At 37.1% G+C, this 24,898-nt stretch overlaps 1 protein-coding gene across 3 annotated transcripts in view; it reads left to right on the top strand.

The window, feature by feature from the left end:
• LOC136864316 (post-GPI attachment to proteins factor 6) overlaps positions 1 to 24,898 on the top strand; it is a 226,121-nt gene that overhangs the window by 199,554 nt on the left and 1,669 nt on the right. For 2 of the 3 annotated variants that reach the window (XM_067141134.2, XM_067141136.2), the window contains one exon: positions 3,072 to 3,218. In XM_067141134.2, coding sequence (XP_066997235.1) covers positions 3,072 to 3,218 — 147 coding nt within the window. The remainder of the gene's footprint in view (positions 1 to 3,071; positions 3,219 to 24,898) is intronic. The other variant, XM_067141135.2, reaches the window with a different exon arrangement.

Below are 24,898 nucleotides of genomic sequence, written 5' to 3' on the forward strand. Positions count from 1 at the left end.
TAAACCCATACTAGCACAGAAGTCCAGCAAACGCTTCCCATTCCCATTAGCTTCCATATCTTCCCCACATTTACCAATTACCCTTTCGTATCCTTCAGTTCTATTCCCAACTCTGCACTGAAATCACCCATTAGCACTATTCTATCCTTGCTGTTGACCCTGACCACGATGTCACTCAATGCTTCATAAAACTTGTCAACTTCATCCTCATCTGCACCCTCACATGGTGAATACATGGACACAATTCTTGTCCTAATTCCTCCAATTGACAAATCTACCCACGTCATTCGCTCATTTACGTGCCTAACAAAAACTATGTTGCGTGCAATAGTATTCCTGATAAAGAGCCCTACCCCAGCCTCTGCCCTTCCCTTTCTAACACCCGTCAAGTACACTTTATAATCTCCTATCTCTTCCTCGTTATCTCTCCTTACCCGAATATCACTTACTGCTGGCACATCTTTGCTGACTCAGCCAGTTCTACCTTCTTTCTTCCATAAGCCCCATTAATATTGATAGCTCCCCATCGAATTCCATTTTGTTCGCCAAGTTGTTTCCAGGGAGTCCCTCGCCTGTCAAATGGGAGTGGGACTTCATTACTCCCATAGGTCCGAGGCTTGCTGAAAATGTTCTGAGCTCGGTAAATTCATGAAGCAGAATGCTACCCTGCTTGCACATAGTCCAAGTGAGGATCTCTCCTCTAACGGGTTATGGACCACCGGTGAATTGTATAGTCGTAGCCGCCTGAGTACAAAGAGGGCCATGACTCAGAATATGTCCGAGATGCCCACTCCCATTCCATAGCAACTGGTATCCCGACTCTCAGGACCACTTACTAGGCCACTCGGCCGTTGCCCATGGTTCACGAACTAGGACGTGACTACAGTAACCCACAAACATTCACCCCCTTTGTTACATCTGTTCACCCCCCATTAATTGGATTTTCCAAAAGCAAAAAATACTTGTTTCTTTATTTTTAAAGGTGATTGCAAATACCAATTTTTATATCTGTAACATCTTCAGTTTTTGAGTTATAAGTATCCTCATAAAGGGTATTTAAACCACATTTCACTTTTTTCCCCCTCACTCTTAATTGGATTTCCCTAAAACAAAACAAAATATGTGTTTCTTTATTTTAAAAAGAAATTGCAAATACCAATTTATACATCTGTAAACTTTTAAGTTTTTGAGATACAGATATACTAGTTTAAAAAATTCACCCCCCTTTTCACCCCTTTAGTGATGGAATATCCACAAACCCTCCCTAAGTGAGCACCTACACTCTAATATAAATGTATCCCAGAAATTTCATTACATTATGTTCAGTAGTTTAGGCTCGGCGATGATGAATCAGTCAGTCAGGACATGTTATTTTATGTATTTAGATATCGAGCCAAGCATAGTGACCCAGTCTTGTACTAAAGTTACGGTCACATTTTCAATACACAATTTAATCTGCCATTTCGTCCCCCTGTGAGTGATTCCTGTCAAAAGTGTGACATCTATGAAATCAAACTAAATGCAGCCAACACTGCGGAAGAGAAGACTGAATGGGTATAGGAAAGAGAGTTTCATCAACGAAAGGCTGAGAGTGCGCAGACAGGAATGCATTGGGATTCAGAAGAATGGACACATCTAGACAGCAATATGACTGTCATTGCGTTTGGTTGATGAAGACACTACCAACACCGGTACTTATGACAGGTACCTGTTACTACAAGAGACAATTATGGACATACTGCCTTGGAATACACAACGTAAGCACCAACAAAGCTACCATGTATGCATGGACTGAATGTGAAGCATCCAAAAGACTGCAAGAGATTGGATCATGGCTCCTTCATTACATTCAAAATAATGTCAAAACAAAGAGACTGATTATGCACCTGGATCAATGTGGCAGCCAAAATCGTGTGTCAAGAACTTCAGTATCAGCGCAGAAAACTCTCACTAACATACACTCACCCTCCAAATGGATGAATGTCATTACCACTGCACAAAAATAACCCATTCACCGCCATCCGTATGACAAGGAATGACTTCATGTGCACATTATATTTAGAGAAAAACGTAAGTAACCGAAAAGTGTCAACACAAAATTCCCTGGTTCATTCATTGAATATACAGTGGTTTGGTTCTCTATAAACCTTTATGTCCCCATATAATGTATTATAAGTATTCCAATGAGCCAGCTGTTCCATTTGCTTAAGTAAGTTTTGCAAAATATGGGTTGAAAGTAATTGAGACTCTAGGCTTAACCCAATGGAAACGCTATTAGCAAATTGAAAAAGGAAGATTTAATAACCTTGCTGCAATTTGTACCCCGGGTTTACCATGGTTATTATCATAACTTGAAGAGATCTGCACTGCAGTTTGCAGGCACCATTCCTGTAAATGATGATGATGAAGATTAATTCCACATGTGTGTTGTCAAATGTTTGAATAAAGTTTGTATTGCAATAACGGCCTATTCCACATGTTTCAAGTATTACAGCCAAGTGCGCCGAAAGAGTAGTGGCCTAACCCACACCAAAACAGCCAGTAATCCACTATTAATATTAACTACACGTATATCCGACCACAGGACACCATAACACATTATTTTATACAACAATCATGTCTGTGTACCACAAATACTACCTTAATGCCAGGGGTTCAAACGGTCATATCTTCCAGTTCCCAATCCCACAAACCAGAGTACTGAGGGTTAGGCCACAGTTGCACTGATAGCCTCAATTATCCATTGAAGATCTCATATTTTGTTGATGAATGACACAACACAATTCTAACGGTCATTTAAAATTACAAGCCAGCTAGAAAGTTCATTTAGCATATTGGAGACTTTGATATCACGAAGCTTTCAAAGTTGCTATGTTAAAGCTCACGTCTAGTGAGTGATTCACAGAGTGGGATATTCTTAATGCATCAAACTGGGTCATAGGAAGCATTCTCTAATATATTGACTATGGACTTGTAGAGGCTTCTGTTGTCACCTTTTGGATGGTCATGGATATCACTGTACATTGAATTACTTCTACAGATTTTTATATTTCCATCTCAATTATTTTCAGGTATCAGCATGGTGTATCCGATGTTGTCGACAGCGAGGATGTATTCACCTTCAGTGCTCACTAGTCCTACTTCTATTACCAGGGATTCTCCTAGCTACTGTTGGTCTTGTTCTGTTTGCTTTCATTGAAACAGAAGCAAATTATCAGGTATGACTTGCTTGAAAATCAAATTAAACAGAGATCTATTTTGATTCATTTTCAAGGATGACCCCACTGTAAGGTGATATTTAGAATTTCCTGGACTACTATTGCAGCCAGTGTTCAGACTAAGAAACCAAATAGACAGCATAGAGTTCTCACCAAAGAAAACTTAAGATGACATCTTAAAAAATGAAAAATCTCTTAGGCAGTGTTTACATGAAGTAGGAATTTCTTACGGCTGTGCATGAAAGGCTACTAAATTGTTAAACCATATAAAATAATTGTGGCACATGCTCTTCACCTGGATGATCATCTACATATGCATACACTTTGCTGATGGATACAATAGTGAAAAAGACTCAAATTTTGTAGTTTTCTCACACAAGGCCTGGTTCAGCTTCAATTGGTTACGTTAGTATGCAAAGTAATTGTTATTGGAATGCTCGGGAACCTGATTTTGTACTATGTTCGCATCATGAATGACGGCGAGTGATGTATATTTTCTTAAAGACGTGTGGAGAATGGAGGTGGGCAGTTTCAGCATCTCCTTTCATTAATTTTGTAAGTAAAAATTATCTTAATATAGTTCATGATACTGTTGTGTTGTTGCATCACCACTGCTGCACTCTGCCGACAAGCGGCAATGATTGTCATGCTCAACAATAGGAAAAATATTGCATGGCTGGTTTTTAGTTCACTTCATGTGCGATAATATTCTGTTGGGAAATCTAACGGAAGATAACAGTACAAGTTATGAAAATAGGACATGGAACAACATTTTCCAGTTGAACACATCGGACTTTATTGGTTCGGTTAAATTACTCTTACATGATAGAGCACTGTTTTCAAACAATTTAGTTTCATTGTACACATGCTCCAGTATAAAAGACAAGATTTTCTTTTGGGTTATGATGTGTAAAATGAGACAAACTTTAGGGAACTTAACGTTTCGATAAGTTGCTCCGCTTCTTCAGAAGTAAAGACAACCGAACATGATTATTCCCATAAAAAGAAATAAATTATCAGTGCAGTTTATTACTTTCACTAATTATTAATTTTATTTCTCTTAATAAGTAATCCTAAATACAGTATTATGCCCCCCCTTGTAATCCTATCCCATTTATTACACCCTTGTTTATAAGGTCGCTGGAGGTTTTTTTTCTGAATATGTGGGTATCCCTTCATCCAGCGAAAAAGTAGAGACACTATTACGGACAAAGCGAAGGGTGGTTGCAAACATTTAAAAAATTAAGACCTGGAAAATATGAAAATGTTGAGGAAATTCTTATTGAATGGATTCACCATAAGGCTTCAGTCCTACTAAGTGGCCCAATCATACAAGAAAAAGCACAAGAAATAGCTGACAAATTAAATACAGACATTAGTGTTTTGAGTGGTTGGCTTGATAGATTCAAACAAAGGCATGGCATAGTATATCGTCCAGTCAGTGGTAAATCAGAGTCAGTTAGGGACAGTGATGTAAAGGACTGGCAAAGCGAAGTCCTACCTAGACTCATTAAAAATTATGTGCTACATGATTTGTTTAACTTGAATGAATGTGGCTTATTCTTTAAGCTAATGCCCGACGAGTCATGTGTTCAAAGGGGAGAAATGTCACGGAGGGAAATTGAGCAAAGAAAGGGTAACTGTGCTTGTTGATGCAAATGCCAACGGATCTGAAAAATTAGCTTTGTTAATGTTGGGGAATTCAGCTAGACCCTGATGTTTGAAAAACCTTAACACATTGCGGACAGGAGACGAGTTTACTTGTATTTGGCTAGCCAAGTGTTGCGGACAGGAGACGAGTTAACTCGTCTTTGCGGGACTCATACGTTCGATGACATCTGTCAGAACTTCTGAAAGTACCTGGCGGTCAAGGTTACTAGAATCTTGGTGTTGAAGCTTTTGTTTATTCCATGCTAGATTTACTTTACATTTTTCTTCTGTTTTGTGATTTATTTGCTAAGTTTTCTGACCACATGTTTACATCATTCAAGGAGCCATGTGGTGGGTAAGATGGCGCTTCCCAGACTGAACACGAGTTAAGAAGCAGACAATATTTTTAATGAATTATATGCGGATATGTATTCGTATTGCCCCAGTGATATTGACGATAGCGAGTTCAATGTTGAAAACTATTCTGACAAAAATGTCCTTGGTGATAATAATGATGTACACCCTCCAAAATAACATGAAGTAGTGGCGATCGAAAGTGATGCTGTGAGTGTAAATGGATGTGATATGTCTATTTCTTCTGATGAATGGGTAGAAAATAATAATTCATCAACTTTAGAGGATTTCCAGGAGTTCATGTCCATCGACTCATCAAGAGCCAAGGAATACCACTCAAAATCACAACATAACACTTCACTTCGAGACTATCAACAAAGCCGTCATTATTAAAAACAACTGCCAACCCAACACATAGAGGTTACAACCTTGGAACACAAATAAAACAGTTGACTGCGTACAAGTGACGTATTAGTTAATTGGTTCAGAGAATTGGACCAAAATATGATAAAAGCCAATCACAAAATCTTGTCGACAACTGTCCAGCTCACCTGAAAGATGTGAACCTGAAAAATGTAGAACTAGCATTCCTGCCTGCCAACACAACCAGTAAATTCCAACCATCAGTCCTGTTCTACACATATTTTTGCCACCATCAGTTGTGACACATCGTCAATGTTTTCTCAACTTCCTTGAACATGTTTTCACCTGTAGTTCCCCACAGAGTATTCACAGAAGCTAATTCTACAGTCAAAGTCAGCAGGAACCGAGCGGTATATGTAATGTCCATGGAAGTTACAGTGTGTTTCAGAATTATGGATTACAGATTATACCGGTAATAATAAATTAATTTACAGGTATTTACATTAACGGAACTGATATCAATGTCTAAGTACAACACGTTTATTAACCTCACGCATGTAAATAATAATAACACTCGTCAGCACCTACTTTCTTGGGACTAGGTTTTACATATTCTGTCTAAAATCAGATGGCTCTTCTCTTGTATCATACATCTTCCACACTGCATGAAATACTCTCACCATGCCAGTTTCTTTTAAAACCCCATGGCACTACAGCCCTTGAAGGGCCTTGGCCTGCCAAGCGATGACTGCTCAGCCCGAAAGCCTGCAGATTACGAGGTGTCGTGTGGTCCGCCCGACGAATCCTCTCGGCCGTTATTCTTGGCTTTCTAGACCAGGGCCGCTATCTCACCATCAGATAGCTCCTCAATTCTAATCACGTAGGCTGAGTGGACCTCGAACCAGCCCTCAGGTCCAGGTAAAAATCCCTGACCTGGCCGAGAATCGAACCTGGGGCCTCCGGGTTAGAGGCAGGCACGCTACCCCTACACCATGGGGCCGGCAGTTTCTTTTAAGGCAGTTGGTAAATATGTTGGTATGTCATCATTTTCAGATGCCTTGTTCCTCTTTAGGTCTGTCAAAGCAATCAAACTTTGACCTCAAAATTGGTTCTCCCATGTCACCAGCATCAGCAACCTCTTTTTGTTCCAGAACCTTATCCTCTACTTCTTTCCCTTGATACAGTTGTTGAATATGTTCCTGCCATCTTTCTTTTGTTGTCTACTTCCCCTAAAAGTGGTTTTTTCACCTCAGCCTTGTTCATGCACTTATTTTCCTTTTTCCAAAGGTTTCTTTGATTTTTCGAAATGCAACATCTGCATTTCCTTTAACTGTACAACCTTCAGCATCCTTGCACTACTCTTCCAGCCATTCTTCCTTAGCTGTCCTGCACTTCCTGTTTAAATCATTCTTTAATTATCTGTATTCTTTTCTACCCTCATTTTCTTTTCATTCATGTCTCTTCGCTGTTTGTCTATCACACCTGGTATCTCCTGAGGGTAAAAATTGACACTCTGGGACAAGATTTTCCTAGCGTTATAAGTAAGTGGAAATTAATAAAATCTTACTTGGAATGTGTCTCAGAGGAGAGGTGTGTTCTGATGCAAGTGCGATGACAGGTATAACTTAAAAACAATATTCTCTCACCCATGGGTAATTAATGCAGATATGTGAATCGAGCTCGAATTATTATTATTATTATTATTATTATTATTATTATTATTATTATTATTATTATTATTATTATTATTATTATTATTATTACTACTTGTATGTATGGCTGTGAAGGGTTACATCATGTTAGTATTTGTATTATTATTATGATACGATCGCATCGTGTGTGAGGTTATGTCATTAAGTATTAGTGTTGGTCCACTTACGTGAGGAACGCCACAGGTTTGCGTTGTCTGTATAGGTTTGCGTTGCCTGTAAATAGCGCCGCAGTGTGCAAAACACCAAAGGTCTGTGTTCCATGTTCATATTTCATTACCTGTGAGTAGTACCATAACATGTGGAATACCGCGAGTCTACGCTACTTTTGATTAGTACCGCAACATGACAAATAGCATGGTTCTATTTTCCTAGTGATAAGTACCATTATGAGAGGCCGATGACCTGGATTTTGGACCCATTTTGACTACAAGCATCATCGATTCAGTATTGTGCTTTAGAAGCAGTCCCTTGGTCAGTAATACTATTGTTTAACACTAGTTTCTGGGAATGTGGGACATTGCGGGTTGGATCCACTGATTGTTTTAATTTCATATTCATCCATTCATTCTTCATCCTCATTTTTGAATTTTGGTGAGTGGAGGATTATGGATTTCGTACCATTAGGGGCCGACGACCTAGATGTTAAGCCCTTTTAAACAACAAGCATCATGATCATCATCAACGATTTCTAGCCCATTGAAGACGTGCCGCTTTATGTGAATTTCATGCTTGCTTCATTTATTTATTTATTTATTTATTTATTTATTTATTTATTATTTTTATTATTTTATTTTTTACTGATGGTGGTCTCTGATAGACCGAGCTTTTGTTTTACACTATATATGTGTTAATGGTACGATGTAGGCCTACACAACAATAGCTTCAGTATTCGTAACAGTCAAAGAGTGATTATTTAGTGTGTTCTCTACCATCTGGCAATGATTGTGTTCACATAAGACACCCATATATCTACAGTATAACATATCTGGATATTACAAGAAATGAAATTCATTTTCAGCCCGTATTGTCGACACTTAACAAGTGTTATGGTACTTTTAGGAGAATTCCACCTTTAGAAAATAATTTAAATTTATTCCTTTCAGAATAACATTAAATCATGGCACATGTTTCGTCCTCATTAGAGGACATCTTCAGCCATCAAAGCTCAAAAAATAAATAGAGAACAATGATACATATTTAGACTTTGAAAGACTGGATATTCTTGGTATCTGGTCCAGTCTATGATGGAGTCCAGTCAAAAAATCACCACTATAAAAACACACAATTTCCATAACACACATTTTACACGTAGTGTGAAGTTGAGATTTGTCATTAATGGACTATATTTGAATGCAGATCTTCAGAGAGAGATCTTATTGTTATAGAAACACATAAAATATAGGTTAGTATTTGTTAAAATCGTAAGGTGTTTTTTACAGTTGTCTGAAAACAAGTCTTAATAAAATAAGTTCAATACTTTTGCTGAAGACTGTGGTTCCTCTTAGATTGGACTGTTCTTGAGTTGAGTGCCTTCAACTTAAGGCAGCACACAGGCTGACCAGGTTGATGTGAGACCGGCAAGGATACTACTTCTTTTTTGATTTTAAAAAACCAAGGTGAGAAACAACATTGCTCATAACAGCAGACAAATAGTTCCAATGGTCAGTCAGCAGGTGGCAGTAGCATTACACAACTGAAAGACCTTTTGTATGCCTGAGTTTTTTCAGATAGCATTGTCCCGATGAATTATGACATAAATTTCCATTTGAAGATGAACAGTATCAAGTCACAATTATTGGTCCATAATCGTTTTATCACCACCATGATAGATTTTTTTTGAATAATCATAGTACAAAAGTAGAAATACTGAAGATGAACCATATGGATTCAAAAAAAACCTGTTAATTTCAATTTTGGAGGCTCTTCTCACATACACTAAAACATTGAAGGTTGCACAAACGTTGTTATTCGAAGTTCAAGGTATAAAAAGTCCTTTTGTGTGAAACACCCTTTGATGAATATCACACTAACTGTGCAAGTTTCCTAATAATAATAATAATAATAATAATAATAATAATAATAATAATAATAATAATGTTATTTGCTTTACATCCCACTAACTACTCTTTTACGGTTTTCGGAGACGCCGAGGTGCCGGAATTTAGTCCCGCAGGAGTTCTTTTACGTGCCAGTAAGTCTACCAACATGAGGCTGACATATTTGAGCACCTTTAAATACCACCGGACTGAGCCAGGATCGAACCTGCCAAGTTGGGGTCAGAAGGCCAGCGCCTTAACCGTCTGAGCCACTCAGCCTGGCGCAAGTTTTCTTGAGCGCTTGGCTCCCTATTACCCAGTCGGTTATATTCAGTCAACATTGTATGTGCAGCGAACAACATTGAATCGTGAAATGTTCTTCGACTGCCCCAACATCTCATACTTTCACTAATACTTGTCATGCTTCCCATATTAGTGCAATAATAATGTTATTGATTTTACATCCCACTAACTACCTTGATGGTTTTTAGAGATGCCCCATATTAGTGTGTATTGTTTTGGTGCTAATAGCTTGTTTTCTATAGGTCATTTGAAACGATAAAGTGAAATGGACAATCACTAGGGCTGAAGCGACACCAACCATATTGCATGCACTGTCAGAAGCTCTGAATTCCTCCCCAGCAAGATACTAAGACAACCATGCACAGTGAATGCAGAAAAACATACATACATACATACATACATACATACATACATACATACATACATACATACATACATACATACATACATATATACATACATACTCTTCCCGTTTAAGCCGCGACTAACACATTAGAGACACGAGACCCCCTCAGGTGCTCAGTAAGGGATTGACATGTTCCATAAAAGAAATGGTGTGGATCAAGGAGATGGGCAGATATCAGTAAATAATGAACCCTCGAAATAGAAATTAATGGTGGATGATTTATTATAAAATAATTCCGTCCTTCTAAGAATTATGATTGTATGAGATGATCACTAAAAATTGTAATTTTACGTTAATCTTGCTGTACATCCAAAAATTAAAGCAAATGGGATGGTACATGTTAATGAATTCTTATTAATTCTGACAAAAATTGTTTTCATGAAAGTCATATTTTATCGAATATTATTTTGAATGTAAAATTTAATTTTGCTTAGAGAATGATGCTCGTACGCATGTCAAATCATGCCGGAAAATCTGGAACAAGATTTTAAATGCTTAGGTTACATGACTGGTCAAAAGATGAAATACAAAAAAAAAAAAAAATTTAAATTGCTTTGTCACTTAATTTCACTTTTTAATTATTTCTCCAATTTAACTCGACTTTTCAGTGATTATCTGTTCAGCGTAACCACAGAATACACGTGACTTTATGTGATAAAAGTAAGCAGAATTTTTTTTAAAAATTAAATTAAATCTTTAACCATGTGTCATGACCTTAACACAATGCCGAAACTCAGAACAACGATGGTAACACACACATCATTAATTCACAATAAAATAAAATCACTCAACCTGTGGAAATAACAAAATAAAAATGCACTAATAAGTCTCCCGTTACCATCATCCACCAAGGAAAGAATTGTAACCAACTACAACTAAGGATACTATTTTACAAATACACACACACATCCACACGTTATCCGTCCATTTCATGGAAATGGCAGACTCCCATAAATAATGGTTTGCACCTGAAAGTAATCCATCCGGTACAAATAGTCTGGGTAATGGTGACTAATAATATCGTCAATATCTACATCAAACTCAGGACGTTACCAAAATTTATCAAATATCGAGGAGTTGAGTAATGTTATACAGCTACGATTTTGATATTATTGCGATGACGCTCATCCAGTATGACAAAAAAGGCTCCAGCCATCTCATACACTCAATTTTATTTTGTACGAAGACCTGTGGTTTACCTCGTGGTCAATAATATTTTATGAAGACGCTATCGTCTATGGTTCTCTCACGAAAACAACTACTCGCAAATACATCAAAATGACGATAAATTATTCCTAAATATCCATTCATCATTGCACACAACATCGCAGAAAATAGATTACATGTGCTTCTGTTCATAGAGACGCAAAGATTCGCCCCCAAATAGCACATAAAATCACCATAATCCATGCAACAATTCTCCACATGGCACAACGTGAGAGGTACAATATCGAAAATAATTCGCAACATCCGTCCAAAATCACGGGAAAATTCTCATAAATGACTGGAACCACACGTAAATATAATAATCAGACAATGTTCTCCCTTAAAAGTATGAAATTGAATCCAAACGAAAGCTACCCGCATCGTTAGCGTGGCATTAATATGTCAGATGAGCCTGCTCCCTCATGAAAAATGTAGCAAACACTTTCGGCAAAATATAAGAGAAATAAATTCCGAAGAATAAAAATATCACGCGCACACAATCCTCAGTATTATAATAATTGAATGGAAACGTAATATTCCTTAAAGGTTAGCCGATGGCTGATATTTAAACCAGATACTTGTCTGATGACATGACTTATTGAAACCCGCGTGGTCGCTGATGTTGACATACCATCATCACACACTTTAAGATCGTATAGTAAGAGAAAATACAAATCCAACGTCGTATAACACAAGAAACAACATGGTAAAGATACTAGAAATCTACACAAACTACTATTCAATCAATAATCCCTTCAAGAAGAAAGTTAACTACTTATTACAGCTACATAGAACAGATAATACCCAGTGTAAATGAAATGTCGACTTAACTTGGATGTCTTGATGACCCTGGTCTCCTTCTAGGCTGGATTCATGGCATTAGGACGCTGCCAGCATTGGTCCCGTCTTTTAGTACTGCATCCTGATGTGGGTGATGTCTCCAGGGGCACACGAATTTCTTACTGTAGGTCTTCATTGCCTTGGCTGGTATTGAACCGGTGCTGCTTGATGTGCACTGAAACTTTCACAAAAATGTTAGTATAAATTCCCCACTCGTAGTTTCACAATTGACATGTAGTGATACGTGCTTTCTTCCTAGACACTATTGACGTCTGTTATGACCGTAGATGGTCTGTTAAACTGCCAAGAAATGACACTGTTCTCCTCGTGGTGCAAGTATAGCTGTCCAGGTCTATAAAAGACTTCCCTGCGTAGTGAGCTTCCGAGCAACACACATAGCCAGTAGATAAGCAAGAGTAAGAATATTCTAGTTCGGTTTGCCACCTATATTCTGAGCTCTGACGTCATACCTCGTGATTCGATTGACGTCCTGAATTCCTCGACATTGTAATTGACATGTCCCCTAATCTCTTGTTAATTAATTAATTAGTTAATTAATTCCAGAATTAATTTCATTTCCAAATATTATTATTTATGCCTTCCTGAAATGTGATATCAAAGCTTTTATGCACACTTGTTGGAGAATGTTTATTAAGACGTCGAATCTGAAGTTGTGATATTACGAAAGATTTTGAATGTAATACTTCTCGTGGATGAAAGGTTCAGGAGTATTAAAATTTTTCCTGTCTTCTCTTGCGGTGATAACATTGTCTTTCACCCGTCAACAGGTTACACAAAAAGAAAAGAATAAAGTTATCCCTTTGGGTTCCGCTGCCGACAATCTGTGCAGAACACCTGGCGTACAGTCCGGTCACATAAAATTCACTGCCAATTACAATAGACCTAAAATGTCACAATAAATACATACATACATACATACATACGTACATACATTATCATTATAGACCGCTATGCCTTTCAGTGTTCAGTCTGCACGCCTCTGTGAATTTACTAAACGTCGCCACAATCCTCTGTTTGCAACTATTGCTGTGGCCTCATTTAGTTCTATACCTCTTATCTAAAATTGTTGGAGACTGAGTCTAACCATCGTCATCTTGGTCTCCCTCTACTTCTCTTATCCTCCATAACAGAGTCCATTATTCTCCTAGCTAACCTATCCTCCTCCATTCATCTCATATGACCCCACCACCGAGGCCGGTTTATGCGTACAGCTTCATCCATCGAGTTTGTTCCTAACTTAGTCTTTATCTCCTCGTTCTGAGTACCCTCCTGACATTGTTCCCACCTGTTTGTACCAGCAATCATTCTCGCTACTTTCGTGTCTGTTACTTCTAACTTATGAATTTGATATCCTGAGCCCACCCAGCTTTCACTCCCGTAAAGCAAAGTTGGCCTGAAAACAGACCGATGTAAAAATAATTTAGTCCAGGAGCTGACTTTCTTCTTACAAAACACTGTTGATTGCAACTGCGAGCTTTACCACTTCTTGATTCAATCTTACTTACTATCCTGGGAGAACACACAATCTAAATATGTAAAATTACCTACCTGTTCCAGCTTTGTATCACCAATATGACATTCAGTTCTGTTGAATTTCTTACCTACTGACAACAATTTAGTCATAGAATATATATATATATATATATAGGTCTTAAAGTCAAACTAGCCAAATTGGGCAAAGACATCGAATTTCTCAAACAATGTATCACTCACAATTTGACACCCAACTTTCTTAAAAGCAAGTTTAAGAATCATTCTTTTCAAATTTCTGTACAAGAAAAAGTCCTTTTTTAACCATAGATTATATGAGACTCACCTCGAAACTAGAAGTTTACTTTTGGATGTTCACTGGAACCTATTTCAAGCCCAAGTTGACAATAGATTATTTATTGTATTATCAAAGAAACAACAAACCCTAGAGAAAAAGCTGCATACGTTAATGAACTCTAAACTCAACAATAACTATACTCAAGGAACCAACAAAAACACTAGGCCTAACATGCCCAACTAATTTCACCTTCCAATCATAAATTTATCCAAGGTACCATTGAATGAAGACGAAAGTTCCCTTTCAGCCAAGGGCCCTAAACACAATTGGCCTAATTTTAACACTCTGAACACAGCCATCGCTACAACAGTAGAAGCAGAATTAGCCATTAACAAATTGCCATCAGATAAACAAGACGAAGTAAGATTTGAAGTATAAAGAAAATTATACTCCATTCTTAACCCAAAGAACAATATTAACTCCCATAATTCACCCCTTACTACTCATGACGACAATAGCTACACGGTTTCGATTCTCACACAAAAGCAAATACATGCTCTCAGAAAGAAAATCAGTGATAATAATCTGATAATTACGAAAGCAGATAAAGGTAACAGTACCGTCATAATGGACAAAAACAAATATGTAAGCAAAACAAATCAATTTTTTAAAGATAGCTCATTCTCTACAGTAAAGAAGGGCCCTACCCTGAGAATCCAACATCAACTTAAGCAGACCCTCAAGAATACTTAATATCTGTTGACAGATCAAGGAAAAACAAATTAATTAATATGAACCCAGGTTTACCCAATGGCAAAGCCCTCCCCAAGATACACGAAACCGGCGTCCCCAATTCGCTTACAGTTATGAATTTCATTGGTTCCGTATTGAAGTGGGATTACAGTAAAATTAAATTCTTTCAAGGTCCACCTATTCAATACAATGATGTTTTAGGGCCATTTTCTCCAAATCGAGTTAAACCTGGTATAAATTAAACCCGTTTAACTTTAGTACCTAGTTTAAAGTTGCGTCCATTTTCTCCACCAATTTCTGACACTCGTTTAGTTTAAACGGGCGAGCTGTCGTTGGCGCTAACGTTGGCTGCACTGAAGGAATAGTCGAAGGCATGGTCGATTGGAATTGGCCAATCAGAGCCAAGTAATTCAATGACCGACATTTTTGTAATAATATCAGCTGTTTGTGGCGAATTAATGCTATCGTACGTAGTGAATAAAGAACAAATTCGGCGGGATATTAGCTTTACTGATAAATAAATTGTTAACATTTGTGCGAAGTGTTGTGTCATATAATTCTACCTATTGCTGTCTACAATTTATTGGAACGCACTTTTATTTCTTATTTTTCTGTCATGCTTTACCATAAACAAGTACCGTGGGCCTAATACGTGTCTTTTGATGTCTGTATTGTCTTATGGAACACACGGGAACGTTGAAATATTAAAATCCTAGTCTTTCAGCAATAGGCCTACGGTATTCCTTTCCTCAGAAAATCAACATTTATGTGAATTTCAAGTAAACAAATTCTAAGCATGCTCGGGATCTATCTCCTCTCAAAATCCATCGCCCTCATCTCACAAACCTTGGATCCAGCAGACAGACCACTGAGGATGTATTATTTGGAGATGTATTACTTGATTCCATATTCGTTTATAACATAACCAAGTTCGCGATGTGTCGTACTGTATGCATAATACTCTTCTCCCTATAGCATTAATATTTCTATTGCTGGTATGCTGGCAATAGATACGATGAAACATTCTTCACTATAATTTATTCTATTACAAGTTTGCTAGCAAGCATGAAACACTTTTTTGTTTTTCTGATCCTATAAATATATAATCTAGCGATTAGAAATTGTATACCACCGCCTCTCCTACCGTGCCGGTCAACATTCTGATGGTAAAAATATTTTCGACAAATGGGATTCGAACCGTCTTGTCACGGATTCGGACGATGCGGATTTTACGCTTTAGCGACCACAGCCACCAGGTACCGCATGAAGAGCGGACATATTACACAAGTTATGTACGAATATTCTTATGCTTCACATTACAGTATTCATACCGCCAACAGTATTTTACAGTATATAATATTATAAGGAGACTGCAATTTAAGGTCTGTGGTCCCCGTTGTTAATGAAAAAAATGCCTGCTGCATCATATCTTAAAGCAACCAGAATCATTCCTTGTAGCGAAATAGCATTATTTCGTGCAGTTGACGTTTTAAATGAATCCTTCTTCGATACTAGACAATCCTTGCTGTTCGCTTATGAATTATAAATCCATCAAAGAACTCCGTTACATCCGATTTTCCAAGATTGTAAACTTTTGTTGGAACGCGGCTTCTTAACCTCTCTTGCACATCAAAATTATTTCCTATTTAACCAAAGACTTCAATAAATTCTCCCATTTTTCTAATGCTAATACTAGGTTATAATTTTAGTACGTTTTTCATTAAAGTGCTGCAGTACTGGTAGTCAAAACTAACCCTTCTATTAGGAAAATCACAGATACGTTAATAAAATATCAAGAAGGTTGAATATAAACAGCAGTTTAAACCAACAATATAGAAGGTTTAACTCTGAGCCAGGTTTAAACTTGATTCAAAGTTTAAACCAATATGGGGAAAATGAATGTTAGTTTAAACTCAGACTTAAACTAGATTAAAATAAACCTAGTTTAAACTCATTTGGGGAAAACGGCCCTTATTGTGATTTAATCACATGTCAAATAGTCAAATGGTACTAGTTTCGGCATCTATGTGCCATCATCAGCCTTGAGTACAAATTAAAACAAGATATATATTCCTAAAACATCTAAAACACATTTTAACTCATTATAAAATAACATACAATTAATGTGGTGATACATGAAATACGATAAAATTATGATACAATTGGTGTGATATAAAATTCTTAAAATTCCGGCTGTTCGTTACATAATTCAGTCTGTGTGCATCCGGGATAAGTGAATTTTTGCAGTTGTATGCTGTCCATGTGAATGACATTTGTTCCTTTAGATATTAGGTGGTTCCAGGGAAGTTTACTTTGATCATATAAGATCGTGATGTAATTAGAGATGAATTCCCACTTCAATTTGAACCTGAAGGAGAAATAGCCAAGTTAGACGTTGGAAGCAATGTGTGGAAGTTACTAGAAACATTAGAATCGTTGAATGATGATTGACTCACCTTGAGCAGCATGTAAACGTGTTGTTAGACAGACGGAGCCGGACAAAGTGTGTGGGCAACGGTAAAGGAGGCGAGGGGAAGGCAAGGGGAAGGAAGGAGGCAGAGCTCTTGTGGGGGAATGGAACTAAGGCGGGGCGGAAGGATGGGGTAGTGGGGGTAATTGACGGGAGTGTGTATTCCGGATTACTTGGAAAATCAAACTGTTTTTCGATAGTTTGGTATTTTTAAGCCAATCGATTAAAAGATCGAAAAGAATATTGGGTTTCTCGTAAATCTCATTTAAATTGTAATTGGGGTTAAAATATTGGTCGCAGTTGATGTAACAACTTTCAGTTATATTCATTATGGGTCCCTTGTTTACTGTTTGAAGAACTTCCATATCTTGTTCAGTGTCGGTAAATTTGTGATTAGTGTCGTGCATATGTATACCCATGGCGGAGAACTTATTGTGTCTCATCGCGTTGACATGTTCCGAATATCTAATCATAAAGTTGCGTCCTGTTTGACCTATGTAGGAGCTGTTGCATTCATTGCATTTTACTCTATATATTCCAGATTTGGAGTAGATACTGGGAGTATTGATTGATGCAGAGTTGTGTAAAATTTCGGAGGTTCTATTGTTAGTTTTAAATAAAATTCTTACATTGTGTTTTCGGAAAAGGTTGGTGATTTTGTGGACGTCATTATTATAAGTGAAGGTGGTTGAGATAGGAGTTTTTTCTTTTTCTTTTATGCGTTTGGTTTTAGGCCAGTACCTATATTTATTTATTATTTGTTCTATAAACTGCCTGTTGTACCCATTGAACTTGGGAATTGCCCTTATGGTATTAAGTTCATTATTAAGATCTTTCTTTGCCATGGGTATGGCGAAGGCTCGATATACCATGCTATTGTATGCTGCACGTTTGTGCATTATGGGATGTATGGTATCTTTGTGTATAGTGTTAGCAGTTTGTGTAGGTTTCCTGTATATTTTGTAAGACAGGCCAGATGTATTTCTAATAATGGTTATATCTAGAAAATTGATTGCTTTATTGGTTTCTGACTCTAGTGTGAATTTAATGTATGGGTCAATACTATTCAAGTCTTGAAGAGTGGATTCCGCGTTCTTGATTGATTCATCCATAATGACGAATGTGTCGTCTACATATCTAGCCCACATGATATTTGGAAAATTGTTGTTATTGATTTTTGTATGTTCTAAGTTATCCAAATAAATATTAGCCAAAATTCCTGATGAAGGTGATCCCATCGATAGTCCATTCTGTTGATATATAATTTTGTCGAAAACAAAGAAGTTATTGTTGATGACCAGGTTTAGAAGCTGAATGAAATCTTGTATTTCTAGTTTGCTAAGAGAACTATGTTTACTTAGATTATTTTCAATGATTTTGGGAAGTTTAGAAATTGGTATGCTCGGGTACATATTTTCTATATCAAAGGAGTGGAGGGAGTGGTTAGGTTGTAGGTTTAATGCCTTTAATTTCTCAATCAGTTCAGTAGTGTTTTTAATGGATTTGTTGGAGAGAAAGTGATAATTTTTTGTTAGGAAATTTTGAATGAATTGGGATGCTTTGTAGAGTGGCCTGGGTCTGTAGTTGATAATGGGTCAGATAGGAATATTAGGTTTGTGAATTTTTGGAAGGGCTTTGACTGTAGGAAGGCCTGGATTCATGGTTATCAGTTTAGATTTTTCATGGCCTGTAAAAAGAAAAGTTAAGTTCTTTAAATTTTGCTTTAGTTGCCTCTGGATTTTTTGGGTAGGATTTTTCTTGATTATTTTAAATGTGTTGTTGTTGAAAAATTCTTTAGTTTTGGATACATAATCAGTTTTATTCATTAAGACAGTAGCTTTACCTTTATCTGCCTTTGTAATTATTAAGTCATTATGTTTTATTTTACTTTTTAGTTCTGTGATTTGTTTGTGTTCAGAGGTAAATTTGTCGTCATTACAGTTAGTGGAAATAGTTTTCCTACTTACGTTTTTAGCTGTGCCTATCTTATCTAGTTTTCTTTTTATTTCAAATCTAATTTCGCCTTGTTTCTTCAAAGGCATTTTGTTTATTGTAGCTTCTGATTCTATAATCATGTTAGTCATTATGTTTATTTTATTCATGTTAGGCCAGTTTTGGTTAGGGCCTTTTGATAAGACGGCGATTTCTTCTTTATTAAAGTTTACATTGGAAAGGTTAACTACAGGGGGATGAAATTTCTCGATTATATTTTTTGTCAAATTGAATTCTTTAGGTTGATTTACAAGTGAAACCATTTGTTTCTTCTTTTTAAAAATGTTTAATTTTCTATCTAAAGTAAGCTGTTTTTGCGAAAGAATATCAAACAATTTATTGTCAATTTGACTTTGAAATATGTTCCATTGTGCTGTAGAAAGCAGATGAGCTGCTTCAAGGTGAGTTTCATACAATTTGTTATTTAAGAAGGTTTTTTCTTATATAAAAAACAAATTTCGTTTTTCAGCCAAATCTTGTTCGTTTTTTGTTGAGTTTTGATCAAATGTGGTGCGTAATGATGTTTTTTAATTGTTCCTTTCAAAAAATTGGGTGTTAAATCATGTGTAATACATTGCTTCAGGAAATTGATATCTTTGCCTAATTTGGCAACTTTGATTTTTAGGCCCATATATTGATAGGCCTTTCTCTTTGCCTGGTAGGCCGTTTCACTTACAGTTATGAATTTCATTGGTTCCGTATTGAAGTGGGATTACAGTAAAATTAAATTCTTTCAAGGTCCACCTATTCAATACAATGACGTTTTATTGTGATTTAATCACATGTCAAATAGTCAAATGGTACTAGTTTCGGCATCTATGTGCCATCATCAGCCTTGAGTACAAATTAAAACAAGATATATATTCCTAAAACATCTAAAACACATTTTAACTCATTATAAAATAACATACAACCTTTCTGGACTGTTCCAGTAAATATAGCACAATAATCTAGTAGTTACAAATACAATATGTTACAACAATATTTACACTGTACAGGTTAGATAGTTACATGGAATACAAACAAAATATTGTAGCACCACACTCCAGATCATACAGAAGATATTACTAAAAGATTTACAAATAAAACCTTCTACAAACACAAGATTTACAAATAAAATCTTCTACAAACACTTTCCTCCTCCAAGAGATTCTACACCTGTGTCAGTAGCAAATAAAACTGGAAGTTTATATAATAAACTCATTAAGGAGTAGCGATGAAACTTGAATGTGGGGAGAGTTTTAGCAATCCTTATAAGACACAGAGCATATTCTGGGCCAAAATAGAGTTGGAATCTGAAAAGAAAGAAAAAAGGGGAATGAAGTTACATTGAAACCAGAAGAAGAAAATGAAAAGAAAGATTAAAAATGAAGCTTACACCCTGGGACTGGTATGAGATGTCCGCTAGTGTTGGCTGCGTGAAGCAGACTTGGTGGGTAGCTCTATTACTGCTTCTAGTGTTGTACGTATGTATACGTAGAGGCGGGCAGTGAGTCATGTGAGAAGGAGGGGCGGCCGATTCCTTGGGTGGGTCTGGCGTATGTGGAGGGGATGTATAATGAAGGGGTGGTGAAACAGTAGCTGTTGTTATAGTAGGAATGTTGTTAGCGGTTTTATAATTAAAGATTCTCATAAAACTATTTTTGTTTATATTGAAAAAAGAGAGTAGTTCTGGAATTTTCTCGATTATTGGGCTTTTAATTTCTGAAGTATCATTTAAATTTTGATTTCCATAAATATTCTCAAACTCTGTCATCAGTTTACTTTTATTAACGTATTTTATGATTTGAAGGTCTTTTTCAATTGTCGTTAAAATGTGACCAGTCTCTTCCATATGGGTGCTCATGGCGGAATTTTTTTTATGTTTTAAAGCGTTGTAATGTTCAAGGTATCTGGTCAAAAAGCTACGTCTAGTTTGCCCGATATTAGAAAACCTGCAATGGGTACATTTGAGTCTATAGATACCAGAGTTTGAGAATTTATCGTATTTGGTGTTAACTGTATTAGAGTTTGTGTTACGGTTCATGCATAGGGTTCTATAAGCGATATTGATGTCGTATTTATATAGAGTGTTAGTAACTTGAAATAAGCCTGAGTTCGTATAGGAAAAGGCGGCATATTTTGTCTTCTTAGGCTTGTCCAGAATCAATTTAGTTGCAGTTTTTAATTTTATCTTGTTGATGATTTTATTAATTATCGAGGGATTATAGCCATTAATCCTGGCCAAATCCTTGATGTAATTGAGTTCCTTCTTGCGATTTTCAGTTGAAAGCGGAATCTTTAATGCTCTCTGGACAAGACTAAAAAATGCAGCCCGTTTATGAGATTGCGGATGTAATGAATCGTTTCTTATAGTGATGGGAGCACAAGAAGGTTTTCTGTATATTTGAAAAATTAACTTATTATTCCCTCTTAAAACATTTAAATCTAAGAAGTTTAAAGAACCATTGACTTCGTCTTCCATAGTGAATTTGACGTCATTGTCAAGCTCATTCAGGGATGCTAATATACTGTGACTATCATTTCTCTGTATATCTATAATGGCAAAAGTGTCATCAACATATCTTAACCATAATTGAAGACCGTTGATATTATTGATTATTTTGTTATTTTTCCAATTCATCCATAAAAAATATTGGCAGGAATGCCCGAGATCGGGTCGCCCATTGCTAGGCCCTTTTGGTGGTATATACTATTATTGAAAGTAAAATATTTATTGTTAAGTACAAATTCTAACAAACTCATGAAGTTATCTATTTCACATTTGCTTAGGTTACTACACTGAGCAGGACGAAAAACGCAACACTTCAATTTCTTTCAAAAACGGAAATTTATTCTAAATGTATGACACTTTTATGACACTAATCCACCATCTTACAATGGAATATTATGGTATGGTCCCATCTAACGGTCTAACAATGAAAAGAAAAGACGATTATAAACTAATTGAACAAATTAAGTGAGAGATGCACATTTCAAGGAAATTTTGAGTAAGCTCATAAAGGTAATGCACTCTGTTTTAATGTTACACACTTCACACTTTCACTTCACAGACCTCGGAGACTATCTCGGGGACCTCTGTTCGCATCTTCAAAAGCATGTATTGCCACCTCTTGCAGCAGTGACAGCATTCAACCTTTCAGGCATGCTCCTGATTAATGCGGTAATGTTCTGTTGAGGAATCATCTCCCATTCTTCCAGGAGGGCGTTCCGTAGCACTGACGGACTCTTCTCCCCAGCTAGTCCCAAACATGCTCAATGGGATTCAGATTGGTGCTTCGAGCAGGCCAAAACATAGCATGAATCTCTGTTTCATCCAAGAACTGTTGCACAATTCTCGCAACATGTGGGCGTGCATTGTCGTGCATTAATGTAAAACTATCACCATTAAACGGAGCGAAAGGCACAACATGCTCCAGAAGGATTTCCTCCACATACCAGTGTGCGGTAAGGCTCCCATGCTCCGTGAAGACTAAATCTGTCCTTGCAGCTGTATTGATTCCTGCCCACACCATCACAGAACCACCGTGAAAAGGCATCCTGGATGAGAATGTGCAAGGAGAATACCTTTACCCTGGCGTTCTCCAGACCCTCTCTCTTCCGTCAGGTGATCGGAGGCCAAATCGCAACTCGTCGGTGAACAATACACTTGATCCCATTGTTGTACTGTCCAGCCAAGATGTTCCCTTGCAAAACGCAGTCGAGCTGTGTGATGCTCTCTGGTGAGTTCTGGTCCTGTAGCAGGTCTTCTGGACTGAAGATTGGCTTCTTCCAGTCTTATTCGAATGGTTCTCTCACTAATATTCACCCCTCGAACTTGGTGGAGTCGATTTCGTGCTTCAGTAGCGGTGGTGTGACGGTTGCGGAGAACTTGAAGTTGTAAAAAGCGGTCATCTTTCTCCGATGTTGCTCTTCTCGGGCCTGATCCTGGTCTCCTTGCAAAGCCTCCAGTTTCCCTGTACCTTCGTACGGTTCTGGAAATTGTAGAAGGTGTAGTACTCAACACTTCTGCAACGTAATGCATGCTGCGACCATCTTCTACCAAAGCAACAGCTTTTGCAGCTTGTTCAGGGCTTAACGGCATGTTTACTCCAGAAAGCTGATTAAGAGAATCACAGAAAGATTCTACAAACACGTGTGATTGAAAGGGGATTAATTAAAGGTACAAAAATAAGTGCTACAAGAGCGGGAAAACATTATTGGCTCACATCCAGCGATGTGTTTTCCAGGTTGCGCAGGAAAAAACAATTGAGGCTAGTGCAATAAACAATCAGCACTTCATTGTTTACTCGCAAAGCAATGCCAATAGCATACCCCGTCTAAAACCAATGGTTGAAGCGCTTCACTTCGATTAAATAGATAATTACACATCATTTATTGGGTGTTGCGTTTTTCGTGCTGCTCAGTGTATGTTTTAAAAGATTTGTTTTGATAATGTTGACAATTTTATTTACTGGAATATTGGAATACATATTGATAATGTCATAGGATACCATTATGCAATTGTGTTCAATATTGAATTTCAACTTTTCACAAAACTCAACAGAATTTCTTTTATAAGCTGTATTATTGAACTTGAAATGTTTACTGAGAAAATTATGCAAAAATTTAGAAACTTAGTAACAAGGGCTATTCATGCAATTATGAATTTTGGATTTTTATGGATTTTTGGTAAAGAGTTTACAGTTGGGGGTTCTGGGTTCATTATTATACTGCAAGTTTCTGATACTCGTGTTCTTGTGATAAGAAAGGTAGATTCTTCAATAGGTTTTTCAAACTTCATTGGATCTTAGGGGTGGGATCTTTATTAATAATAGTATAACTGCTGTTAGCGAAAACAGTTTTTCAAAATCAGGAGTATACAGGCTTATTTGCAACAATTGTAATTCTTTTTACGTTGGACAGACCTGGAGAAATTTTAAAATAAGGTACTTGGAACAGGTCAATACCTTGAAGTACAATAAATTTTGAGTTGTACGACAGCATATGCATGACTATAATCACAAATTCACAGACATAAAACAAGATATAGAAATTCTCAAAATCATCAACAAAGGACCCCTCCTTAACATTACTGAAAGCTGCTTCATACATATAGGTCAATATTTTAACCCGAATCATAATCTCAATGACATTTCAGAAAAGCCAAATATCCTATTTGACCTTCTAATTCCCATTTTTAGAAACGTTAGACCCACAAATCATAATTCAGTTTTTCATAATATTCACAGCACCTTTCCTCAGCAGCCATCTCTTTTCCCACATCCTTCGGCACCGCCATCATTGCCCCCCTTCCCCTCCACCCTCTCTCCTTTACATGAACTCTCCACTTGCCTCACCCCTTGCCCCGCCTCTCTCTCCTTGCTCCACCCCCTTCCTTTTCCTTTGAATCTCACATCCGTTAGTATGAGGCACACAACAATACACCACGAACCACATGCCGCAACGAGCGGTAAGTCTCGTATAACCTATGCCATTTGACTAACATTCATTCATTCTCTCCCTCTCTCTCTCTCTCTCTCTCTCTCTCTCTCTCTCTCTCTCTCTCTCTCTCCCCCTCTCTCTCTCCCTCTCTCTCTCTCTCTCTCTCTCTCTCTCTCTCTCTCTCTCTCTCTCTCTCTCTCTCTCCATTAATTTTATCTAATTTTATCTATCATTTATCAGGTTAACTTCATGTTTGTGTCGTCCTTAACGTTCCTTTCCTCACATTCAACACTCTACTTCCGCTATTCCAATTACATGCAGGTTCATCTCGTATGGTGCTAGTAGTGACAAAAGATCTCTAGAGGTCGACGCCACAAACAAA

Source organism: Anabrus simplex, chromosome 2 (assembly GCF_040414725.1).
Source record: "Anabrus simplex isolate iqAnaSimp1 chromosome 2, ASM4041472v1, whole genome shotgun sequence".
Taxonomy (NCBI): domain Eukaryota; kingdom Metazoa; phylum Arthropoda; class Insecta; order Orthoptera; family Tettigoniidae; genus Anabrus; species Anabrus simplex.